Source organism: Oncorhynchus mykiss, chromosome 1 (genome assembly GCF_013265735.2).
Source record: "Oncorhynchus mykiss isolate Arlee chromosome 1, USDA_OmykA_1.1, whole genome shotgun sequence".
NCBI lineage: Eukaryota > Metazoa > Chordata > Actinopteri > Salmoniformes > Salmonidae > Oncorhynchus > Oncorhynchus mykiss.
In genome coordinates, this window is record NC_048565.1 from 77,525,724 (window position 1) to 77,552,159 (window position 26,436).

General features: G+C 41.4%; 2 protein-coding genes across 3 annotated transcripts; both read right to left on the bottom strand.

The window, feature by feature from the left end:
* Window positions 1-707: 707 nt before the first annotated feature.
* LOC110529949 (cytochrome P450 26A1-like) lies at window positions 708-9,734 on the bottom strand. The gene is made up of 7 exons (XM_021612639.2): window positions 9,335-9,734; window positions 8,891-9,115; window positions 8,474-8,755; window positions 8,206-8,355; window positions 7,981-8,115; window positions 2,382-2,534; window positions 708-1,502 (listed from the first exon to the last, which is right to left on the bottom strand). Exons 1-7 carry the CDS (start codon window positions 9,521-9,523, stop codon window positions 1,161-1,163), a joined length of 1,476 nt encoding a protein of 491 aa, XP_021468314.1. The 5' UTR covers window positions 9,524-9,734; the 3' UTR covers window positions 708-1,160.
* Window positions 9,735-9,795: 61 nt separating this feature from the next.
* Window positions 9,796-17,007, bottom strand: LOC110529957 (cytochrome P450 26B1-like). 2 transcript variants are annotated; one of them, XM_036986057.1, is made up of 7 exons: window positions 16,747-17,007; window positions 15,943-16,057; window positions 15,309-15,533; window positions 14,763-15,038; window positions 14,239-14,394; window positions 13,584-14,027; window positions 9,796-12,716 (listed from the first exon to the last, which is right to left on the bottom strand). In XM_036986057.1, the coding sequence occupies exons 2-7, from the start codon at window positions 15,985-15,987 to the stop codon at window positions 12,381-12,383; spliced, it is 1,482 nt and encodes a 493-aa protein (XP_036841952.1). In that variant the 5' UTR covers window positions 15,988-16,057; window positions 16,747-17,007; the 3' UTR covers window positions 9,796-12,380. The 2 variants fall into 2 exon arrangements, with proteins under 2 accessions (XP_036841952.1, XP_021468324.2); XM_021612649.2 differs by having other exon boundaries at window positions 15,943-16,197.
* Window positions 17,008-26,436: the final 9,429 nt, after the last annotated feature.

Consider the following 26,436-nt stretch of genomic DNA (forward strand, 5'->3'; position numbering starts at 1 on the left):
TGTGTGTGTGTGTGTGTGTGTGTGTGTGTGTGTGTGTGTGTGTGTGTGTGTGTGTGTGTGTGTGTGTGTGTGTGTGTGTGTGTGTGTGTGGGTGTGTGTGTGTGTGTGTGTGTGTGTGTGTGTGTGTGAGCACAAAAAGTCTTTAAATAAACATTGAGGGGATAAAATTTTACCATTATTTTAAGCGTCGGCTTCCCATGAAGTCCCATGCCACCCCTCTCCCCACTGATCTTGGGGGTCTAACATCCTGTCCCCCATATGCTGCCTTTGGGTCCAAATTCCTCACTGTTGACATTGTCTAATGTAATTTGGGGTCTTATGATGCCTTAAGTGTAATAGTTATTGTAGTATGGAGTGAATGTCAGTAAGAGTAGGCTATGTAAACTGCCATTCTACGTTGGTTCAAAGTAATTGAAATGACGTGGAAACAATGTTGATTCAACCAGTGTGTGCCAAGTGGGTAGGTCCATAGAGTGTGATACAATAACAGGAACTGGTACCAATAACTGTACATTTAAATTTCTTCAAGAAATTGAACCCCCAAAGAATATTTGGGGATAGAGGGACATCTGACATGAAAAGATTTCCCACTGGACAAAAACTGGTTCAATCAATGTTGTTTCGACTTCATTTCAACAACTATATATGATGACATTGAATCAACATGAAAAACTGATTGGATTTGCAAAAAGTCATCAACGTAAGGGAATTCCATTTTTTTAATATAAATTCAATGGCATGGTGAAATGTGTTGATGATTTCACATTGAATTCACATCAACCAAATGTGCACAGTGGGTGGGCTCTATCAATGCCAAGTCAGAATATTTGGGAAATGGAAATAGTTTTGTTCAAAATAATAGTTTTCCATGTGTTTATTGAAAACATTCCACATGCAACAACAGAGTTAAGTTGCATGAAAATGATAAAGTACCGCTTTAAAACAATTGTATTTCAAAATATCCATAAAATGATTTGTCTCAGAACTATTGGAGTGCAACATGAAGTGCTTTTAAAAATGTTGCTTTTACAACGCTACTGGGGTTGACATAAATATCTGTCGTACAAAATATATGTAATATAAAAAATACACAATATGTCTATCTTAAATATTTAGTGTATTTACATAAATGCCAATACATAAATGCCAATATTTCATTATCAGTAGGTCTGGATACATTTGGTGAATTTTGTGGGCAGATTGTCCACTGGATAAACGGTTGGGCCTGTTTTCATTGTCGGTGGTCCATTCAACAATGTCCAGTCGCATCTGGTGACCACCTCGACCAGGAACACCTTAAGTAAAACTTTAGCAAACTCTTTACCCACACATGTCCTCGCACCACCCCCAAAGGGGATGTAACCGAACCGGGAGGAGTCATCTGGTGACTTGTCCATAAACCTCTCTGGCTGAAACTCCTCCTTATTAATAAGTGTGTCCAGCACGTCGTGAGTGTCGCAGATGCTGTAGATGATTTTCCAACCCCTGGGAATCTGGTAGCCCTGAGGAGACACAATATAGGATGTTAGGTTGGGGTGAGGATGGCAATGCTTTCAAATAATTTTATTCCAATCGTTATACAGTTTCTGAAGGCATTGATGTATGTCACAGGAGGTTGGTGGCACCTTAATTTGGGAGGACGCGCTTGTGGTAATGACTAGAGCAGAATCAGTGAAATGGTATCAAATACATCTAACACATGGTTTCCAGGTGTTTGATGCCATTCCATTTGCTCCATTCTGGCCATTATTATGAGCCGTTCTCCCCTCAGCAGCCTCCTGTTATGTATACCACGAGCTCTATATTAATACATATAGTAGAGCTTCTGCCATATTGTGTGTGAGACATTTGTAGAAAAACTCATATGCTATAACAGGACATGGTTTCCATTTTGTGTTTCTCAAAAGACAATCAATTATGCCTCCTTTAAACTTTTAGCCTAAACTCTTGTGTAAATGTTATTTCAGGACCTTCAAATCAAATCAAATGTAATTTGTCACATACACATGGTTAGCAGATGTTAATGCGAGTGTAGCGAAATGCTTGTGCTTCTAGTTCCGACAATGCAGTAGTAACCAATGAGTAATCTAACCTAACAATTCCACAACTGCTACCTTATACACACAAGTGTAAAGGGATAAAGAATATGTACATAAAGACATATGAATGAGTGATGGTACAGAACGGCATAGGCAAGATGCAGTAGATGGTATCGGGTACAGTATATACATATGAGATGAGTAATGTAGGGTATGTAAACATAAAAGTGGCATAGTTTAAAGTGGCTAGTGATACATTTTTTACATCAATTTCCCTTAGTAAAGTGGCTGGAGTTGAGTCCGTGTAGGACCTTTTAAGGACCTACACGGAAGTTTACTTACATTAAGCTCAAAAGTCTTCAGTACTACACGGAAGCCACCAGGGACAGGAGGGTTGATCCGGAGAGTTTCCTTAATGACACAGCCGGTGTACTTCAACTGCTCCAACAACTCAGTACTCAGGGGTTTGTCCTCTGATTGGGCTCCCAACAAATGCTGTAAATATATTACTATTTAATTACACAGAGATAGGGGGATATGCTTCTTGCATGGAGTGTATTCTTATTAAAACCACTGTCTGGGTGAGGTGTACAGCAAATTAAATCAATTAAATATAGCCCTAGATTTGGAAGAATATGATTTATAAATACCTTCATGAGATTTGTGTCCGATCTTAATCTCATCGTAACCAACAAACTATGGGCTTCTATTGATTATACTTTTCTCGTCATAGAAAATGTTGTAAACGAATGATTTATGGTTTCAAATCATGTTTAAATAATATTATGCCATGTCATTGGCACTACAAAAATCAAGTGCTTTTAATGCTAGCCTATTGTGTATAGTGTTGCTTTAATGCATAATACAAGTAACTGCCAAAATAAAGGAAAAAACAACACAAAGTGTCTTATGTTGGGCCAGCATGAGCCAGAACAGCTTCAATGCACCATGGCATAGATTCTACAATTGTCTGGAACTCTTTTGGCGGGACATGACACCATTCTTACATGAGAAATTCCTTTATTTGGTGTTACGTTGATGGTGGTGGAAAACGCCGTCTCGGGCAAACTCCAGAATCTCCCATAGGTGTTCAATTGGGTTGAGATCTGGTGACTGGGAAGACCATGGCATATGGTTTACATTGTTTTTATGATCATCAAACCATTTAGTGACCACTCATGCCAAAATAATAATAATAATGGCCTGCCCAGCATTTTTATACATGACCCTAAGCATGATGGGATGTTAATTGTTTAATTAATTCAGGAGCCACACATGTGTAGAAGCAACTGCTTTCAATATATTATGTCCCTCATTTACTCAATTGTTTCCTTTATTTTGGCAGTTACCTGTAGCCTTGGTTTCATGCATGTTAACATTAGAAGTCTCCTCCCTAAGTTTGTTTTATTCACTGCTTTAGCACACTCTGTCAACCCGGATGCCTTAGCCGTGTCTGAATCGTGGCTTAGGAAGACCACCAAAAACCCTGAAATTTCCATCCCTAACTACAACATCTTCCGACAAGGTAGAACTGCTAAAGGGGGTGGTGTTGCAATCTACTGCAGAGATAGCCTGCAGAATTCTGTCTAACTATCCAGGTCTATACCCAAACAATTCGAGCTTCTACTTTTAAAAATCCACCTTTCCAGAAACAAGTCTCTCACCGTTGCCGCTTGCTATAGACCACCCTCTGCCCCCAGCTGTGCCCTGGACACCATATGTGAATTGATTGCCCCCCATCTATCTTCAGAGCTCGTGCTGCTAGGTAACCTAAACTGGGGCATGCTTAACACCCCGGCCATCCTACAATCTAAGCTTGATGCCCCCAATCTCACACAAATTATCAATGAACCCACCAGGTACAACCCCAAATCCGTAAACACAGGCACCCTCATAGATATCATCTTAACCAACTTGCCCTCCAAATACACCTCTGCTGTTTTCAACCAAGATCTCAGCGATCACTGCCTCGTTGCCTGCATCCGTAATGGGTCTGCGGTCAAATGAACACTCCTCATCACTGTCAAACGCTCCCTAAAACACTTCAGCGAGCAGGCCTTTCTAATCGACCTGGCCTGGGTATCCTGGAAGGGGATATTGACCTCATCCCATCAGTTGAGGATGCCTGGTTATTCTTTAAAAGTGCCTTCCTCACCATCTTAAATAAGCATGCCCTGTTCAAAAAATGTTGAACCAGGAACAGATATATCCCTTGGTTCTCTCCAGACCTGACTGCCCTTGACCAGCACAAAAAAATCCTGTGGCATTCTGCATTAGCATTGAATAGCCCCTGTGATATGCAACTTTTCAGGGAAGTTAGGAACCAATATACACAGGCAGTTAGGAAAGCTAAGGCTAGCTTTTTCAAGCAGAAATGTTCATTCTGTAGCACAAACTCAAAAAAGTTCTGGGACACTGTAAAGTCCATGGAGAATAAGAGCACCTCCTCCCAGCTGCCCACTGCACTGAGGCTAGCTCCCCACTATAATTGAGAATTTCAATAAGCATTTTTCTACAGCTGGCCATGCTTTCCACCTGGCTACCCCTACCCCAATCAACAGCCCTGCACCACCCACAGCAATTCGCCCAAGCCTCCCCCATTTCTCCTTCACCCAAATCCAGATAGCTGATGTTCTGAAAGAGCTGAAAAAATTGGACCCCTACAAATCAGCCGGGCTAGACAATCTGGACCTTCTCTTTCTAAAATTATCTGCCGAAATTGTTGCAACCCCTATTACTAGCCTGTTCAACCTCTCTGAGATTCCCAAAGATTGAGTTCAGTGTGTCAAATCGGAGGGCCTGTTGTCCGGACCTCTGGCAGTCTCTATGGAGGTGCCACAGGGCTCAATTTTTGGGCAGACTCTCTTCTCTGTATACATCAATGATGTCGCTCTTGCTGCTGGTGATTCTCTGATCCACTTCTATGCAGACGACACCATTCTGTATACCTCTGGCCCTTCTTTGGACACTGTGTTAACTAATCTCCAGACGAGCTTCAATGCCATTCAACTCTCCTTCCGTGGCCTCCAACTGCTCTTAAATGCAAGTAAAACTAAATGCATGCTATTCAATCGATCGCTGCCCGCACCTGCCCGCCCGTCCAGCATCACTACTCTGGACGGTTCTGACTTAGAATATGTAGACAACTACAAATACCTAGGTGTCTGGTTAGACTGTAAACTCTCCTTCCAGACTCACATCAAGCATCTCCAATCCAAAATTAAATCTAGAATTGGCTTCCTATTTTGCAACAAAGCATCCTTCACTCATGCTACCAAACATACCCTCGTAAAACTGAACATCTTACCGATCCTTGGCTTTGGCGATGTCATTTACAAAATAGCCTCCAACACTCTACTCAACAAATTGGATGCAGTCTATCAAAGTGCCATCCGTTTTGTCACCAAAACCCCATATACTACCCACCACTGCGACCTGTACGCACTCGTTGGCTGGACCTCGCTTCATACTCGCCGCCAAGGTCGTCTACAAGTCTCTGCTAGGTAAAGCCCCACCTTATCTCAGCTCACTGGTCACCAAAGCAGCACCCACCCGTAGCACGCGCTCCAGCAGGTATATCTCACTGGTCACCCCCAAAGACAATTCTTCCTTTGGCCGCCTTTCCTTACAGTTCTCTGCTGCCAATGACTGGATCGAACTGCAAAAATCACTGAAGCTGGAGACTCATATCTCCCTCACTAGCTTTAAGCACCAGCTGTCAGAGCAGCTCACAGATCACTGCACCTGTACATAGCCCATCTGTAAATAGCCCATCCAACTACCTCATCCCCATACTGTATTTATTTATCTTGCTCTTTTGCGCCCTAGTATCTCTACTTGCACATTCATCTTCTGCACATGTACCATTCCAGTGTTTAATTGCTATATTGAAATTACACAACAACACAGAGTTACACATGGAATAAACAAACATACAGTCAAAAATTCCTCATCCCCATACTGTATTTATGATTATTTGATTTAATTCACCTTTATTTAACCAGGTAGGCTGGAATGGTAGATGTGCAGAAGATGAATGTGCAAGTAGAGATACTGGGTAGCAAAAGAGCAAGATAAACAAATATAGCCACCATGGCCTCCCTTATACTACCTCATTTGCACACACTGTATATAGACTTTTTCTACTGTATTTTTGACTGTATGTTTGTTTATTCCATGTGCAACTCTGTGTTGTTGTGTGTCGAACTGCTTTGCTATATCTTGGCCAGGTCGCAGTTGTAAATGAGAACATGTTCTCAACTAGCCTACCTGGTTAAATAAAGGTGAATTACATCAAATAAATAAATGATAGCGATACCACAGATTATCCAGCCAGCATCCATTATATTGACCAGGGCCCAGTTTCCTGAGAGCGATGGAATTTAGGTTTAGGAGTGTTTTGGCCCTGTCCGGGGGTGTCCTCGGATGGGGCCAGTGTCTCCTGACCCCTCCTGTCTCAGCCTCCAGTATTTATGCTGCAGTAGTTTATGTGTCGGGGGGCTAGGGTCAGTTTGTTATACCTGGAGTACTTCTCCTGTCCTATTCGGTGTCCTGTGTGAATTTAAGAGTGCTCTCTCTAATTCTCTCTTTCTCTCTCTCGGAGGACCTGAGCCCTAGGACCATGCCTCAGGACTACCTGACATGATGACTCCTTGCTGTCCCCAGTCCACCTGGCCGTGCTGCTGCTCCAGTTTCAACTGTTCTGCCTTATTATTATTCGACCATGCTGGTCATTTATGAACATTTGAACATCTTGGCCATGTTCTGTTATAATCTCCACCCGGCACAGCCAGAAGAGGACTGGCCACCCCACATAGCCTGGTTCCTCTCTAGGTTTCTTCCTAGGTTTTGGCCTTTCTAGTGAGTTTTTCCTAGCCACCGTGCTTCTACACCTGCATTGCTTGCTGTTTGGGGTTTTAGGCTGGGTTTCTGTACAGCACTTTGAGATATCAGCTGATGTACGAAGGGCTATATAAATAAATTTGATTTGATTTGATTTTAACGATGCATCGCAAAGTGCGTCGTTGGAGCATGTGTCTATACTGATAGGATCGAAAGATAGATAGGGAGCATGTTAAACTACAGTAGCCTAGAAGTTGCAAAATAGAACTCAATTGATTGAACATTAAATGTTATTTGAATATGTTTGAAATAGACCTATAGCCTACTATTTATATTTTAATGCAGTCATCTCGGTTTTATTTTAGGCATTTTGTTATTGCCTAAGTCGCTTGTTTGTATCAATTGCAAAGACACTGGCAACTTCGTATTTTTAGTCAACTTTGTTCTTAAATTATCAGAAGTCACAGACAGATAAACCATGTGATACTATATTTAGCGGAGATCTGTGTATAAAGTGACACGGGAGGGCAAAAAAGCATCTAATGACGCACCTAGCTGAGTGTTCTGAGGCAGGCGTTAGATTCCGAGCGTTTTCAAGTGGGAAACAGCTCTGAGATTTAACGATGTACCTACAAATGCATCTAACGATAAAATGATCCTTAAGATCCCTTTGAAAAATCGGACCCAGCTACTCAAGTGGGCGCTCTCACAATGAAAAGAAAAGTCTTTAAAAATGGACAGCAGTCTAGCCAATGAGAGTGCAGATATGAACGTGAACAACAGGCACAACTCCAATATGAAGTGTTTTTTCTCAAAGTTGCTGAGATGTCACGTGTCCTACTTAGGCTATATTAGTACACTTATAACAACCTAATATAACAATCTAAACATTACGAAACTTCTAGTCGATCAAATTAACTACACATAGCAAATAAGCTATTTCATTTTTTGTTAACCAAATTCGACACTAATTGACCGCCATACAAAAATTCCTTACTTAGTGAGCGAAAAATATACGAAAAAACGCCACCTGCTGGAGAAAACAGATTTTGGGCCCAGTTATACCTCGCGCTTCGCCTCATCCTCTGGTGATACCAACCTTCTCCTGAAGCTCATGGCGCATTTTACGCACGACATTCGCATGCAGCCCGAGAAACATCACCAGAGAGGTCGCAGTGCTCGCTGTCGTCTCGTGGCCACCGAATAGTAATTCTGTGGCAGATTCTTTTATCTCCTGTTGGAAATACATAAATAATGGTTCATACATGGAGTAAATGGCAGTGTGTAGAATCAAATGACCATGAAAATGAAAGGCATCTGTTACCTCCATGCTTACTCGCTGCTCCTTCCTCTCACCGTCCTCAATCAATAATTGCAGCGCATCCTTATAATTGTTGTTGTTATCAATATTGGAAAGCTTTTTTTTAATGTTTTGCTCTATTTTTGAGTGGATGATGTTGCGCGCTCTCAGACCCTTAAAACGGAATGGTGAAAAATATCGGTCAATAATGTTGTGCGCACACTGTAGCCCCATGTGACGCATTCCAGGGCTGCTTCAATCAATCAATCCTACCATTTCACAGGCAACTTACCCGATACAAGCCGCTGAAAGGAACATCGATTGGTAGGGAGAAAAGGTTCTTTATCATTTCTTCGAACACTTCCACTAATTCCAGCTCGTCGGTCTTTGATTGCTCGGGCTCGAAGCCAAGCAGGATCCTCATTGCGATGCGGAACATGAGGCGCTTCATCTCTGGGTACATTAGCACGCAAGAGTCGCTCTGCAGCCAGTTATCCACGGAGCATCTCACCTCCTCCCGGATCACAGGAATATACTGTTCCATGGCTTCCCGGGAAAAGGCTTTTATGATCGCCTGCAGGCAAACAGGAGAGAGCGCTTTAAGTGTATGCTATAAGGAAAAGGCGTGGTAAATTACAATGTGTTTTTCATTATAAGTATAAACCATGAGGTGCCTACACAGATTTGTAGGCTACTCAACATTGCCTACCTTTTTCTTGCGCTTGTGGAGCGCGCCGTGCGCATTGGAGAGGGCGTGCGACCCGAGGATGAGTCGCACTGATGCTGGCCACTGAGCCGCAACCAATTTGTGTTCTGACATCAGAATCTGTTTCACATGTTCTGAACCCATTATCCTCACGGTTGGACTCCCAAAGAGATGCGTCTTATAAATATATCCATATTTCTGACGTTTCATTTTTAGAAATGTTCTTCTCTGAAAATAAATCGTGTAGAAAAGGTGCACACTATTAATTGCATATTTAAATTGCTTGAATTAGGCTACTAAACAATATTTCGTTTTTTTCAATAGCATACTCTTCTGTGAGGACATTTCAGCCTGATGCATAACCCCAACTAATCGACAGCAGCCTGCTGCACACTGTAAATATAGGCAGGATCAGAGTTTGCAATTGATGTTTCCATCATCAGTTACCTGCAGGACCATCTGAAGCGTCTCTCCGAGGAAGGGCAGTCCCATGGTACCCGGAGGAAGAGGACTCTGACAGGTTGGATCACGTCCACTAACGACGTACATTTCCCACAGTTTCATCGCCGCCACGATCAAAAGGAGTGGGAGCACGAGAGTGCAAAAACATGTTATGAATAAAGCGCCGAACCCCATCTCTAGGAGAATCTTGTGAAACAAGTGCAAGATGGACGGCGGGGAGTGGACCACGGGGAGTGGAAGTAGCCAAGTGTTGCACTTGACTGTTGTGTCTCACCCTCCATTCTGCGCTTTTATTCGCCCGTTTCCCCCAACCATGCCTCATCTTACCTTGGGCCGGACAAATTAGTTCACTCAGAGTTCATGTTTAATTGTGTTGCTTTTGCTCGCGCCCCGTGCTCCGCCCACAGTGGACTGTTACGAATGTTTAACCATTTATTGGTGTGCGGCCCCACAATAGAATACAAACATTTTACTTTGGAAAATACCTAATCGGTTACCCAATATATCGTGTTCTTCGTTTACAAGCTGAATCCCCTAGTCTGAGACTGATCGGGCTTGATTATGTTAATAGAACATTTGGCCTATTATACTTCCGAGAGACACTTGTGTCCATGAAGGGGACATCCAGGCTTGACACATGTGTCAATAGGCTAGGACAAGCGCTGCATCTGTGTTCACTTTGTATTAATATCAATGTATTGTCCTATATTTTTCTAGCGGTAACGGATTCATGCTTTGTATTTAGTTTACTCTACGGGGTGTACTGTTAATGAATAGATTACTTTGAAATGGCGATGCCATCTAACACTCTCCAAATCACCGTTCTCTGTGCACCCTGTGTTTAAAACCCATTACCGCAGCGCGATTCCAACAGATTTGGGGGCAGGGACGCTCTGTCCCATTTCTATGCGTTGCCCTGCCTGTGACCTACAACACGGACCGTGACATCCGTGTGAACTCTGGTGCCAAAACGTCGCCAAGTTCACTGCCCACCAAATGACGAGTTACAGGGCCCTTTACCACTCATAATTAGGATCGCGCCATCATCTTCACAGTCGTCTATTCTGTCAATCATGACAATCAAATTGAGTGCATAATCATACATTATCTCAATCTATAGGCCTATTGACGTCAGGATTTCATACATTGTTTTTCAATGTCTCAATTAACCTATAGGGTATAGCCTACAATTTAGAATCATTTCAACCTTTTTGGAGGTAATTTGAGAAGGGTCATTTTACACTGTCGGTTTTAACTTGGTAAGAGAGAGCGAGAGAGAGAGGAAGATAGCGGGAGTGTGTGTGTGTGTGTGTGTGTGTGTGTGGGTGTGTGGAAGGGAGGGGGTAGTTCTGTTAAACGTGGGTGGTCTGAGGGTTTAAATCAAGTGTCTTACCTACAATTAATAATTTCAGTCGTCTATGGAGGAAAGTCAGATAGTGACCTATAGGTCTAGAATTCTTTGGTGTGGAAATTATGTTGTGAGATATCATTGGTGTTGTGGTCACTGCTCGTGAACGCACAGTTAACAAAGCGTCACCTAAACTGAGGGTCAATAGGGCAGAGTTAAATGGTTCACTAGAGGGTCACACTGCAATCCGAGTTCACTCTGAAGGTGTAACCTTTCAGGTTCCATTTATCTTCGGGGGCGGAGCCTGTCAAATGATATGCAAATCGTTCTTGTGGTTATGGAATTCAATGACATGAGTTGGCGAACGAAAACAGACCCAACTAACCACTAAGGCTATACACTACGCTTACAATTGACTATATTTTGGCATCTCATATTAAAAACAACAACACATTTCATTATATATTGTATAGGCTTATACTGTGACAATACTGGCACACTTATCAAATGTCATATTATCAAAACCTTAACAATTTTATCTATAAACAAGTCCATATTGGTCTTTTTATAGAACGGGAATCTATACATTGTGGTTAACATGATGGCAGCAAATGCACATTTTGTATGGTAAAATGTCCTATTCTATGGCAGAAATACACTTTTTTTGTAATTTACCTTTTACATCGTTCTATAGATAATACGAGCAACATCTACACAAAAATACACACATTCAATCAATAGAACAAATACTGTATATACACACTCCGTAAAGGAGAAAAAGTGCTATCTCCTTCCATGAATCCATCTTAACCGGGTCATTTCACAGCGCTTCCATCATGCTTTAAAATCAACAAACGATTATTCATAATGATGGAACATGTAATAATAAGAAGAATACAAATAATAATTGGTTATTTTCTCTAGGTAAGTTTATATAATTGCATTTTGATTTATAGACTTTATAATCAAATAATTAGCGATACTCCATGCCTATGGTTTGTTTTACCGGTCTATGCTTTACATTGATTATAAATAACTAGGCCTCTTCATTATTATTCCATATGTACACCGACTTAACCGAAGTGTTCTATAAATAAAGCTTATTTGTAATACTACTTCATTTCATACACACATACACTTATTTAGCCTATAAATGTAGGCCTATATCTCATTTCAATCTACTTACATACTGGACATAAACACATACATTTGGAATGTATTTCTGAAAGTCTTTCGTGGAGACCAAGTGCAAGATCTGAAAGACAATTTCGTATTATAGACGGATATTTATAATCAGTCCTGAGCACAAATAATGTTTGTTCTGAGAGGAAAGCCCTACTCGTCCATTGTATATTGCATTATGGTGCTGAAATATAGGCTATCACTTTTCGATTTGCTTTGTTATGGAAGTGGGCGCCCGGATGTCCGTGAAGAATAGCAAATGTATGGAGTCACTTTTCCCATTGCGTAAAAAGGCGATCTTGGCGATAAGCAGATCATCACAGGCCACTGGCACCATGCATTGGTTCCACTCTACAATGACCACCGTGTTTCTCACAGCATAGGGTTCTTGCTGATGTATTCAAATTGAATAACTTAATATTGCAATTGCGGAAAGTTAATGAGCTTAATGTTAATGTTTTTAATAATAACACAATGACATCTCTAAACTATCGGAGTTGGCTATGCGTAATTGAAATGCACATGCAGTCCATTGACGGGGTGGACTATTGGCACCGTCTGCATCTTGGGGAATGTTTCCGTGGCGAGTGTCCAGTTGCACGTGCCAATCACCTCAACTGCCAGGGTTTTTAGTATCATTTGGGCAAGTTCCTTTCCGACGCAACTCCTTATTCCGCCACCAAATGGAATGTAATTGAAGCGCCCAGTCTTGCTCTCGTCACGCTCCGGCCCGAAGCGGTCTGGGTCGAAGATCTCCGGTCTCTGGAACACTGCAGCTGTCTCATGGGTGTCCCGGATACTGTACATTACACTCCATCCTTTAGGAATCTGGTAGCCCTTGGAAGTAGAGAGACAAAACAAAAAAATCAACTTCAATACAATATTTACAAGGACATGGTTGCTCTCTAACCGCTTTACAGTTAGATTGAATGCTCGTTGACTTCCGGAAATGTTAAGGCATATTCAGCATCATCTGTATCTCACAACATATCACATGGACCCTAAACATCAATATGAATCTTATCAACTGTAAATTAATTATTAATCAGTATGAATACAGTTTTCATAATCCGACTAGAATATATCTAATCGTATCCACCATCGGGCATTGGATATCCAGACGGTTTCAAAGTTATTTATACTTTTACCCTAGGGTCCTCAGTTCACTATATCCCTCATTTCAAATAAAAGCCTCTGTGAATCTCTTGGTCACTTTATATGGAGCAATGATTGGGAGATGCACTTGAGCGCTGCACGCATCATGGTGTATTGAAAACTCGCTCAATTACTTAAAAAAATACTGACATCGCATTGTATCTGCTTTCGAATAATGTTTTATGTTCTAGCCAGTTGAGGGACTAATTGCCCGACATCACAGTAAATCTAAAGTATGATGCGGTGTGGCCTGGTCATGGGGTTGATCTAAGATCAGCTTCAATACACTCTTAGAAAAAAAGCTTCTGGATAGAACCAAAAAGTGTTCATATGCTTCATATATAACACTACTAAAGGTTGTATATAGAACCGAAATTTACTCCAAATATAACCCTGAATGCAACCCAATGGTTCAGTGAAGAATAACCCCTGGGGTTCTGATCAAATAACTCTACAAAAGGGAACCTTTTTGTTTCTTTCCATAACCCTTTTTAAAGAGTGTAGTGCGCTTCCGTAGTGTGTAAAAAGCGCGCGTAATTATATACTTACGTTCAATTCGAATGTTCGTAGCACCGTCCTGTATCCTCCAGACACTGGCGGGAGAAACCGCAGGACCTCCTTGACGACACATTCAATGTAACGTAGCTGACTCAGTTTCTCCAAAGTTAAACAAGGAATATGAGACCGAGAACACCGTGCTTCTTCTTCTTCATCCAGTGCGCAATTAACAGTCCCGTTCCCATTCATCAACAGGGTGTCCTCTGCGTCTAGAGGCCGATGTTCCTCATGTTCCGCCGCAAGAGGACCTTTCAGACCATTTTCTTTGCCGGAGCATCTGTGGGCGCTATGTGCTTCGTAGCCGAGACCCTCGGACTCCAGCTCCATCTGGGCTTTCTCCACCACAGCGGGGTGCCGCAGGAGTTGAAGAATAAGCGAAGTGGAGGCACTGGCTGTAGTTGAGTGAGCAGCAAATATTAACTCCACCGCGGTTTCCTAGACACCAGAAACAGAACACAATTAACATTTAATTTAAGCTATAATATTGGACATTTGTTTTGGTCGTCCAAAGTAAATAAATGGTCCATTCACCTTAGTAGGCTATAAACCTCCAAATAAGTTTGACTATACAATTGCAAATGTGGGATTGTATATGCATATGACCAAAGAAAACAGAATGGTTAAACAGAAAAATACAATTATTTACCTTCAACTCCTGCATGCTGAGTTCATTTCCATTTTCCTTGGCACTGATCAACATGTAATCGAAAGCATCATAGTACTCATCAGACTGTTGTTTCTGCATTTTCTCCTCTATGATTTTCTCCATGCACGCATGTAGGATTTCCCGGGCTTCTATTCCCTGAGAAGAAAACAAACATCAGCATGGCGTCTAATGGATTTTTAGCTGCCTTGATGGGACATTTCCATTCAGTGCTTGAAAATATATTATATTTACTCTTTTCCATTCTAATAACATATTGAGAGTTAATGTGATGTACCAATGCAAGTTAGCAAAATAGTTTTGTTATCATGCCACACCATACAATATGAATTAGGCTACAATAGTTGTGTTTTTTAAACATGTAAAGATATTAATCATAAATTAACGTATTATAATTTCAGGGTTATCATTTCTCAGGACTATCATTTCTACAATGATTAAAACATAAAATAAATATGCAAATAATTTTACAGCATTATAACATTGTTGGCTGTAGGCTTACTCACTTTGCGGAGTCCACTCATAGGTGCGTCAATTGGTAGTGAGAAGAGGTTGTTCATGAGTTGCTCAAAGATCTTAGACAGGTAAACTATGCGTTTTTCCTCCATCTTCAGTCCCAACAAGACTCTGACAGCAATGCGAAATGTGAGAGACTTGGCTGAGACGTAAACATTCACTGGGCCAGGCTCTGAGCACCACTTTGCAATTTCAGACTTGACAACATCTTGCAAGCGAGGTAGGTAAGTCTCCAAGGCCCCGCGGCTAAAGACTTTTGCCAAGATCTTAAAGGAAAGGAAAGCATAATAAAAATGTATCACCTGGTAGGCTACAAGGTACTCCAGACAACAATTGAATAATACTTGAGACACAATTAATCATCCCGATACTTCTCTAGTTATTACCTATAATAACTCAATAACAACAGCAGGGAATTATGTGCATATTTTATTGCCTTGATTTGCCTCCCTGGCGAGTAACAGGCCTAGAAGATGATCATGCCTCACCAAGTTATGTCCCCTGCGGGTTTTTACTCATCTTTATTTCATCCTTACTTTTCTCTTCTTCTTGTGCAAATCTCCAATAGAGTTGACCAGGGTGTCGGGTCCCAGGATAATACGGGTACTCTGAGGCCACTGCGTGCAAACCAAGTTGTGTTCTCCAAGCAAGATTTTACGGATGTTTTCGGCACCAGTCACCCGGATAACAGGCTTTCCTAAAAGGTGAGTTTTAAAAACGTTGCCATGCTTCTCTCTCCTGGAGATGTGGAAGTTGGACCCCTGTCGTAAAACACAAACACACACAAAAGCGGTAAAGGAGGTGTTCAGTTCATGTGTATAAAGAGGGCGCGTTCTACCCATGGCCTTAAGGCTCTACCCCGTGCCTCCTAGTTTACGCCCAGTCTGGAAGCGGGATGCATTCCTACAGGAGCGCGGTGTGGAATTGAAGTGAAAGCGTCTGTTTTTCACCGCAAGAATGAATTACACACGCTCATCAAGTCCACACAAGTATAGTACCATGGACGCATTATATTCAGTATACAGTATACTGAACTGAGATGTAATGTTTTCATAAGTTGTGTGCTGTTTCTTTGCACATTTTAACACAAACAAACTCTTTAGCTCATCACATGCACATATAGTCTATCTTGGAACGCTTGTAAAAAAAACTAAACAATACTCCTCATACCTGAAAGAGCCAGTGGAACGTTTCTCCCACCAGCGGCCAGCCCATGGACCCATTGGGTAGCGGCAACTTGCTCTCTGTGTCCCGCGTAATGGTCCACCGGAAGGTCCACAGTTGCCTGGAGACGGCAAGCAAGATCAGGGCGGAGAGCACTGATGTGAGCGCAGTGACCAGCGCTGACAAGTGATTGAGCTCCAGAAGGAACATCTCCAAAAATCCACGTGCTACTGTGTGAAGTCTGACTCGTGCTTCTTTTCTCTGTCCAGAGTAGAGAGAAATAATTTCCCAAAACGTTAATGGCGCTTTTATGTTGCAATTGTTATTCATGCAACTTACTTTCCAATCTTAACAGACACATATTTGTATGACAAGCATGGTTTCTGATAATTATGCAGAAGATATGGTTTAAGTAGGCTAAACGAAAGAAAAAGATGATCCTGATTTATATATACTGGAAGTCTCCTTCATTCCGCCTCAATTTACTTCCCCTTGAATGACGACAAACTCACAAGTATTCCAAATAGTTGTACAGGTTACATACGTCCCGCGTTTTATAGTGCATTGTAATAAATCAAGCAAAAGCGGGAGATACACTCACATTGATTGAAATACAGTAGCCTACAGTTGGCCAACGTTCGAGACGTGTAAGGCGGATGCTGACTAATAATCGTATAGTATCTTCCTAACCCTAAGAAAGTAACACTGAAAAAAGTTGCCTATTTTAAAAGTGTTTGTAGCTTGAGAAAAACACAAAAACATCAAAGAAAACAACTGGAATATTGAAATAGTAGGTGTAGAGAGCCTTACCTTGTCTTAAACGTGGAACCAAGTCGCTGACAGCAACGAGAAACTCGTCCTTAAAGGTCTCTTTCCTCCTCCAAAATGTATTGTTCGCACGGAGCTTTATAAATATTGGAACACTACATGATCCACCTTCGCAGATGACGTATAACGTTTTAAAAAAATATATATATCTAAAGAGCTCGTTAAATCGCCAGGATTGGAGAAAAGTTTGTGATAGCACTCGGAGATTGAGTGAGCGCGAGCGATGCGGCTTTGAAAGTGCGTGTATGGTATGGGGATCGAATGGCAGCTGATTGAGGAGACAGGTAACCAACCAATCACTGAAACCCTTCAGTTTGACCGACTCTGTTCACATAGACCAGTTCTCAATTGGCATGGACATGGCGCAGGCCTTTGTATTGCATGCCCTGTCAACCTGTGTGAATAATAATACATATAGGCCAACAAATTAACAATAATCTGAACAAGTTTTCATGATTTCAAGATTAGTTCAACCTGCAAAATTATAGGTAATATTTATTTTCTCGGATAAATAGCAGTATTTACATGTTCTAGAACTTAATCTAACGTGAGCAAATTATAACAAATCTAGGTTTCCGGATGATTTGTCCTGTAATTTTACGCAGTTGAATGTCTTCATATTTAATGTTGAAATCACAGGTTGAACGTGTTAGATTAAAACCACAATATAGCATTTTAGAAACTGGTACACAAATGTCAAAAGAAATGTAAATATAACATTAGCTTCAATTCAAAACTTCGGGAAATGCTTTACGCGTGGTTGTGTTAACATTCCTCTGGTTAGAATTGGGTTTCCTCTCATATTTAGTGTTGATGAGTGTGCCCCAGAGATGCCGGTACCTGTGGTGTCCTCAGTTCTTCCTGTTGGGTTCCTTTTTCGATCAGGGAACAGACGGAACACCTGTTGCACACATTTTGGATTGTTGGCCAAATTCGTAAATTGATTGTTTAAACAAAGAATTTCAATACAATACATACAGTCTCATTTTTTAAAATAAAAATATTTGTATCTAATGAAATAACATGTGAAAAAAATAGATACAGTAGATCAATGTGGTCCAAAATTGTCTACCTATTTTTTTTTTATTGTGAGATGAAAAGGGTAGTTTTATCTTCAGTTTGATTTCAAATAAATGTTAGACTGCGGCCTCACATTGTAAACATGTCATTAACCAACCGTGTCACTCTATATGACAAATGGGTGTGTAATGACCCTTTATGGCTAAATCCAAACATTTGGTGAAAAAGTTTGAAAACTTTTTTGTATAGCCAGTTAACAAGGGTCACGTAATTTTCACCATTAGGACATGTTAACTACCACAAAACTGTTAACAGGTAATAACATAGGCCGATGTTATAATTGCTATATCAACCATATCAAATTTACCAACATTTCTCATAAGCCTGTTAGGCTATGTGAATGGCATCAGTTACAGAAGGATGCACTATGTTAACAAATCTTATTTGAGCCTCCTATGGCAAGCCATTTTATAGTGAATATGTTCCTCTTAATTGTGAGATTGCTAATGTTACTGCCGATTGAGTGACAGTGTATGTGTTGGCTTCTTCCATTACATAGTCACTATATGAGCTGACCTCGGTCTTTGCATGCTCTATGTCTGTTGTGCTGTTCCCACTGTTACATAACTCAGCCAGGCCAAACTTTAGTGCAGGGTCCATCACAAATGTCCTAGGTGGCAAAGGTCCAGATGGATAATGTAATTTGTCGGCGTAGTTACAAACCCCCACCTCACAACCCATGCGACCTCAACCGCCAGTTGAGTATGGAGGCTCTAGTGGATTACTGTCAAATTATTTAAAATTGTGAAATTATGGCCTTGATTTCCGTAGGCATTATCCTACCGACCATTAGGGGCAACGTGAGCACCTATCGCCTATTCCTACCCTAAAAGCACACCATCACAAATGATCGTGAAATAGATACAAATTACTAATTAGGTATTCGTGACAGTCACATAATTTTTTCATGTCCACCACACAATTTTCTAAGTAATTTTATCTTTAAAATTAAAATTTATTGTAGCTAAAATTAGCTAGGTTAGAAAGGTGGCTAATCTTAGTTTAGCTCATTGAAGACAAATGAAGCAGGTTAAAATGGAGATATAACAGGCATAGTTTTAATTACTCCAGGAAGTAACGTTGCAGTTTAGCTCAGTGCTGCCCCCTCTCATTGAGTAATTCAAGTCGAAGGCTGACCGGGGCTCCATTAGCAACTCAATTATCCTTATTACTTCTGTGTGCGATGGAAATATTATCGGTTCAAGGACATACATCTGGTGTATTAGAAGCAATTATTGATACATTATTGTCATCAAAAAAATATTATACTCACGCTAAGATTGACCACAAAGATCAACAATTTTCCATTCACTATAATGGAGGATCCTGTTTTCGTCTAATAATACCTGCAGTACCACCTCTAGTGGTGTGGGGGCTGTGCTTTGGCAAAGTGGGTGGGGTTATATCCTTCCTGTTTGGCCCTGTCCGGGGGTGTCCTCGGATGGGGCCACAGTGTCTCCTGACCCCTCCTGTCTCAGCCTCCAGTATTTATGCTGCAGTAGTTTATGTGTCGGGGGGCTAGGGTCAGTTTGTTATATCTGGAGTACTTCTCCTGTCCTATTCGGTGTCCTGTGTGAATCTAAGTGTGCGTTCTCTAATTCTCTCCTTCTCTCTTTCTTTCTCTCTCTCGGAGGACCTGAGCCCTAGGACCATGCCCCAGGACTACCTGACATGATGACTCCTTGCTGTACCCAGTCCACCTGGCCGTGCTGCTGCTCCAGTTTCAACTGACCTGAGCCCTAGGACCATGCCCCAGGACTACCTGACATGATGACTCCTTGCTGTCCCCAGTCCACCTGACCGTGCTGCTGCTCCAGTTTCAACTGTTCTGCCTTATTATTCGACCATGCTGGTCATTCATGAACATTTGAACATCTTGGCCATGTTCTGTTATAATCTCCACCCGGCACAGCCAGAAGAGGACTGGCCACCCCACATAGCCTGGTTCCTCTCTAGGTTTCTTCCTAGGTTTTGGCCTTTCTAGGGAGTTTTTCCTAGCCAACGTGCTTCAACACCTGCATTGCTTGCTGTTTGGGGTTTTAGGCTGGGTTTCTGTACAGCACTTTGAGATATCAGCTGATGTACGAATGGCTATATAAATACATTTGATTTGATTTGATTTGTGGTCTACCTTGAACTTCCGTGGTTTCAATGAGAGGGGGCTGTCGTTCTCCCCTGGGTTAAGGTTAGGGTTAGGTTTAGCTAACATGCTAGCTACGTAGTTACAAAGTATAGACGGGTTGGCTGACAACGTCATGGAAGTGATGCGCGCACATCGATGTGGCCGGAAGCCGTGCTTTGTTATGATTCTGAACGGTCAGACAGCTAGCAACAATAAGAAGCTGCCATGTGGGGAATCTTGGTGGTTCGTTTCATCTCGTTGTATCTTGTTATTAATACCATGTCTTGTTTGGAGGTGTTTTGACTTATTTCATGTCAATGCTAATATGACTCAAATTCGCTAGCTAGCTAACCAACAACTGTAATGATGTATTTGAGAGAAAACATGCTCATTGTGCAAATTTATTACTGTTTTCAATGAATATGTGAAGACAAAATTTACAATTTGTCAACAATCTAAGCCTTTGCCCCAGAGTTGCAAACGTCTCGGTTTTGTTGCTAAACAACCAACCCATCTATTTTGCAGTCGCTAATTAGCTCAAATGTTAAAGTTCTCCATCATGTGATTTAATCACGCAACATTTGAGTTGCTAGACCTTCGGTTATTCATCGAGTCATCGAGAAACCCTCTCAGCCCTCAATGATTAGTCATGGATCAGGTTAGGTTTGAAATGCTTCAGTGATGATAAACACATAGTATAGCCCTCCGTGTCATGTTGGGTTGTAATGATAACCTGCCCATAACCTGGCCCACTCCCTCTTCCTGCTCTGATGTTGATGAAACTCAGCATTTGATATATGATTCATACTTCCAGCTCAATGCCACTCCTAGATGCCAAGTCCCCATGTGATTGAGAGGCATTTCCCATCTCTGTGCCCCTTGGTTCCCTGTGGGCTGCTGCTCTAGAGAGATATATGGAGGAAGCCACCCCCCAGCAGGTAAACAGACAGGGATTGCAGTAGTTATTTGGATTTAGACTAATCTCTCCCATGGGGCAGAATACTTGCCTGAGACCCAGCAGCTCCCCGCCTGTCCTCTTCTCTCACTGCCACCGTGCTGTCATACGACTCCCCTACTAAAGCCAGGTCAGAGGTCTGTTCACTGATTGATTAGATAACTAAGTCAATATTTACATAATTATGGCATCACATAACAACTTATTACGATGGAAACCACTTCCCATGATTGACTTAGTTATCAAATCAATCAGGGAACAGACGTCTGCCCTGGCTTCAGTAGGAGGCAAAATGGTGAAGAAAACCAAATGGTTCGGCAATGTCTTGAGAGAAATCTGTAACAACATTCAAGGTGTAGTCACTGTGACCCAGTCTCACTTTGAAGTGTGAGAGGCAACAACTCAGGTACCTTTCCACTCAACCTTTTACGGGGGGCAGGGGGAGAATGTGTGTGTGTGTGGGGGGGGGGATATTCTCTTGTCTAGATATTTAGGAAATGCCATTATTAATTTTAACAGCCGGGAAACCGAATACCAAAGAAGAAGCTATCAGCTATGGCTGTGGGAGACAAGTAGGGGCTTGTCAGACATGTGGAGGGAGCTTTTCATCCAGACAAGAACACAACGCTCAATGTTAGGATGATAAATTAATGTGTAAAATAACTGTTTCACTAACAACATCATCTCAAGAGGGGCTTTTGAATTTGTTTCCCAACCGTAGTTTATAAGGCTATTACAATGATTAATAACCCTTAATGCTCGTTAAAAAAAAATATAGTTAATTTTCATCTAATGATGATTATGCCCCAACACAAAATGATGTCTAGAATAAATGACTGCTATATATTATTTGTACCAACATAACATTGAATTAAGTATGGATACTAAATTACTTGAGGTGTGTTATGGAAAAGACTTGACGAAGCAGCTGAATGAAACGTTATGCAAGGGCTGTCCACAGAGAAGAAGACAGTGTCAACACTGGGAGAAAGAAAGTGAACTATGCCACCTACTACCCTAGAGGCATTGCAATGGCATGTGTCTGGAACCTTTACTGACATGACTACAGCTGATGTACCTCTTACTGGAGTGCTGTGTACTTTACTGTCATGGATAGAGATCATCAGATTTTTGGGGGGACAACCGTAAAACACATTTTTGATCCATGTGATAGCAAAGTACTTTTAAAACGCCTTGAATGAATTTGGTAAACACTGTGCTGGAAAACGTGTCAAGAGGGGGGATATTTTGATAGATACTTTATTTGGAAGAACTTGTTCTGACACCAATCCTTTGGTCAATTAGTCAAGGAATTAAGGGCGTTGAGGTACATTTCACATTTCCTTTGAGCATTACAAAATGTGAGGTTATGATTCTAGGTGTTAACGTTAACAGACAGTATGGTGAATAAATGAATGGCAGCTATTTCTGTCAATAATATAATTAACAGTGAAAAATAAAACGGTTGATCCCATCCTTTTTTATTTCTTTATTCTTCTGTTGCTATATTAAACATTCTGTAGGGTCACTCAAATGTACATTTAAAGCCAGCTCCACTGCTTTTTTTTGCTTCATTCTTCCCTTCTAATCAGGGACAGATTTAGAACGGGGACACCAGGTGGGTGCATTTAGTTATCAAGTAGAACAGAAAACCAGCAGTACTCCGGACCTCATAGGGTAAGATTTGAATACCTTTGCTCTAGGATATTTAATTTACATTTTCATGCTTATTACCACAACGTCTTTGATTGGTAATTACACCACACATGCGGTTTAATTCAAGGACAACTTTGAAATCCCCTGCCGTTCTATCAAGACCTGTTCTCTCAAATGGAGCTTTCAAATTTGTATTTGTCCATCAAGTTAGACAGAGTGAGAATAAGTTCAAAGGAGGTGAGATATCCCGTGATCTCACAGTGAGGTAGAATAAAGAGAATGTGCTTTAATTTGGAGAATTGTCGCTGTCTGTCATGTCACATAAATTCACACAGTGAGCACTGGCCTGATCTGGTTTATATAATAATATAATAGATGCCATTTAGCAGCTGCCTTTTTCCCAAATTGACTTAGTCATGCGTGCATCCATTTTTCATATTGGTGGCTCCAGCAGGAATTGAACCCACAACACTAGGGGTGGCAAGCACCATGCTCGACTGACTGAGACAAGATGACACTGACAGACATGGTCGCCCTTTTTCTAGCTCCTAGCCAACTTTGCAGTATTATTCTAATTGTTTTGTTATTTCTTACATTATCTGCTCACAACGTTTCTTGTATTGTTACCTACAGCCGAAAATTACTTTTGGAGTTTAGATTGGCGGTTACTCACCAGAAATTCTAGCAGAAATTCGATTGTGCACCCCAATACATGTCAAACATGCTTTTAAGTTATGTACCCAGTATGTCCCTCAGGTTCTCTGGTACTGGCCTTTTAACTATCCCAAAGGCTAGGATGAAGAGGCATGGTGAAGCAGCCTTTAGATATTATACCCCCAGCCTCTGGAATAGCTTGCCAGAGAACCTGAGGGGGGCCGAAACTGTGGACATATTTAAAAGAGATCTTAAAACACACCTTTTCAGTTTAGCTCTTCAGTCGTTCAGTTTTTATTGTTATTCATTAGATTTTTATTCTCTTAGGTTTCTGTAGTAAATATTTAGTTTTTTATTGTCATTGTTTTTATTCGTTTTTTCCTGTGAAGCACAATGCGTTGCATTCCATGTCTGAAATGTGCTGTGTAAATAAAGTTTCATTTGATTTGAATTCCCTGACCTGGATCCTTTGTTTGAACTTTCCAAGCCAGCTCTATTCACCCCGGGGGCTGCACCAAAATGCTGACGTCGGAGAAGAGGAAGAAGAATTGGGGCCCTAATCAGACTCAGGTGGCTTGCATACCATCCACCGCTTCTGAGTACATTACTCACTAATATTCAGTCACTGGACAATAAAGTACACTAGCTCAGGGTGAGGATCACCTTCCAGAGAGACATCAGGGACTGTAACATACTCTGTTTTACAGAATCATGTCTCTTTCTGGATATATTGTCCTATCCATTCAGCCAGCGGGGTTCTCTGTCCATCGCGCGGACAGGAAGAAAGAACTCTCCAGGAAAAAGAAAGGTGGAGGGGTTTGTTTCATAGTGTGATTGTGGTAACATACTGGAACTCAAGTCCTTTTGTTCTTCCGATCTGGAATAACTCACCTTCAAATGCCAACTGCATTACCTCCCGAGAAAATGTTCTGCAGTCATCATCACTGCTGTGTATATTCCCCTCCAAGCCAACACCACAACATCTCTCAAGGAACTACACTGGACTATATGCAAACTGGAAACTGCTTATCCTGAGGCAACATTTATTGTAGCTGGGGACTTTAATAAAGGAAATCTGAGGAAAATGCTACCGAAATTCTATCAACACATTTCTTGTGCTACATGCGCATGGCATACTCTGGATAATTGCTCAACTTCCCTCCTGGGATGGCTACAAGGCCCTCCCCCACCATCCCTTCAGATTACGCCTTCATTTTGCTCCTCCCCACCTACAGTGCCTTATGAAAGTATTCGGCCCCCTTGAACTTTGCGACCTTTTGCCACATTTCAGGCTTCAAACATAAAGATATAAAACTGTATTTTTTTGTGAAGAATCAACAACAAGTGGGACACAATCATGAAGTGGAACGACATTTATTGGATATTTCAAACTTTTTTAACAAATCAAAAACTGAAAAATTGGGCGTGCAAAATTATTCAGCCCCTTTACTTTCAGTGCAGCAAACTCTCTCCAGAAGTTCAGTGAGGATCTCTGAATGATCCAATGTTGACCTGAAAGACTAATGATAATAAATATAATCCACCTGTGTGTAATCAAGTCTCCGTATAAATGCACCTGCACTGTGATAGTCTCAGAGGTCCGTTAAAAGCGCAGAGAGCATCATGAAGAACAAGGAACACACCAGGCAGGTCCGAGATACTGTTGTGAAGAAGTTTAAAGCCGGATTTGGATACAAAAAGATTTCCCAAGCTTTAAACATCCCAAGGAGCACTGTGCAAGCGATAATATTGAAATGGAAGGAGTATCAGACCACTGAAAATCTACCAAGACCTGGCCGTCCCTCTAAACTTTCAGCTCATACAAGGAGAAGACTGATCAGAGATGCAGCCAAGGGGCCCATGATCACTCTGGATGAACTGCAGAGATCTACAGCTGAGATGGGAGACTCTGTCCATAGGACAACAATCAGTCGTATATTGCACAAATCTGGCCTTTATGGAAGAGTGGCAAGAAGAAAGCCATTTCTTAAAGATATCCATAAAAAGTGTAGTTTAAAGTTTGCCACAAGCCACCTGGGAGACACACCAAACATGTGGAAGAAGGTGCTCTGGTCAGATGAAACCAAAATTGAACTTTTTGGCAACAATGCAAAACGTTATGTTTGGCGTAAAAGCAACACAGCTCATCACCCTGAACACACCATCCCCACTGTCAAACATGGTGGTGGCAGCATCATGGTTTGGGCCTGCTTTTCTTCAGCAGGGACAGGGAAGATGGTTAAAATTGATGGGAAGATGGATGGAGCCAAATACAGGACCATTCTGGAAGAAAACCTGATGGAATCTGCAAAAGACCTGAGACTGGGACGGAGATTTGTCTTCCAACAAGACAATGAATCAAAACATAGAGCAACATCTACAATGGAATGGTTCAAAAATAAACATATCCAGGTGTTAGAATGGCCAAGTCAAAGTCCAGACCTGAATCCAATCGAGAATCTGTGGAAAGAACTGAAAACTGCTGTTCACAAATGCTCTCCATCCAACCTCACTGAGCTCGAGCTGTTTTGCAAGGAGGAATGGGAAAAAATTTCAGTCTCTCGATGTGCAAAACTGATAGAGACATACCCCAAGCGACTTACAGCTGTAATTGCAGCGAAAGGTGGCGCTACAAAGTATTAATTTAAGGGGGCTGAATAATTTTGCACTCCCAATTTTTCAGTTTTTGATATGTTAAAAAAGTTTGAAATATCCAATAAATGTCGCTCCACTTCATGATTGTGTCCCACTTGTTGTTGATTCTTCACAAAAAAATACAGTTTTATATCTATGTTTGAAGCCTGAAATGTGGCAAAAGGTCGCAAAGTTCAATGGGGCCAAATACTTTCGCAAGGCACTGTATAGGGAGAAACATAATCAGGAAGCACTCGTGGTAAGGACTGTTCAATGTTGGTCTGACCAATTGGTTTTATGCTTCAAGATTGTTTTGATCACGCGGACTGGGAAATGTTCCGGGTCGCCACTGAGAATAGTATTGATGTACAGTATACATTGACTGGGCATAGAGGATGTTGTTAGAGGATAGAGGATGTTGTTCCCACTATGACGATTATAATTTATCCAAACCAAAAACCGTGGACAGATGGCCGCATTTGCGCAAAACTGAAAGTGCAAACCATTACATTTAACAATGGCAAAGTGATTGGGAACATGTACAAACAGACCAGCTATGATCTCCGTAAGG

Coding starts and splice junctions, on each gene's coding strand:
- LOC110529949 (XM_021612639.2), bottom strand. CDS start 9,523: ATGGGGTTCGGCGCTTTATTCATAACATGTTTTTGCACTCTCGTGCTC. Junction 9,116..9,334: donor CGCTTCAGATGGTCCTGCAG/GTAACTGATGAT, acceptor ATTTATTTTCAG/AGAAGAACATTTCTAAAAAT. Junction 8,116..8,205: donor AGCAGCGAGTAAGCATGGAG/GTAACAGATGCC, acceptor TATTTCCAACAG/GAGATAAAAGAATCTGCCAC.
- LOC110529957 (XM_021612649.2), bottom strand. CDS start 16,146: ATGTTCCTTCTGGAGCTCAATCACTTGTCAGCGCTGGTCACTGCGCTC. Junction 15,039..15,308: donor TGCACAAGAAGAAGAGAAAA/GTAAGGATGAAA, acceptor CTTTCCTTTAAG/ATCTTGGCAAAAGTCTTTAG. Junction 14,395..14,762: donor CTATGAGTGGACTCCGCAAA/GTGAGTAAGCCT, acceptor TTTTCTTCTCAG/GGAATAGAAGCCCGGGAAAT.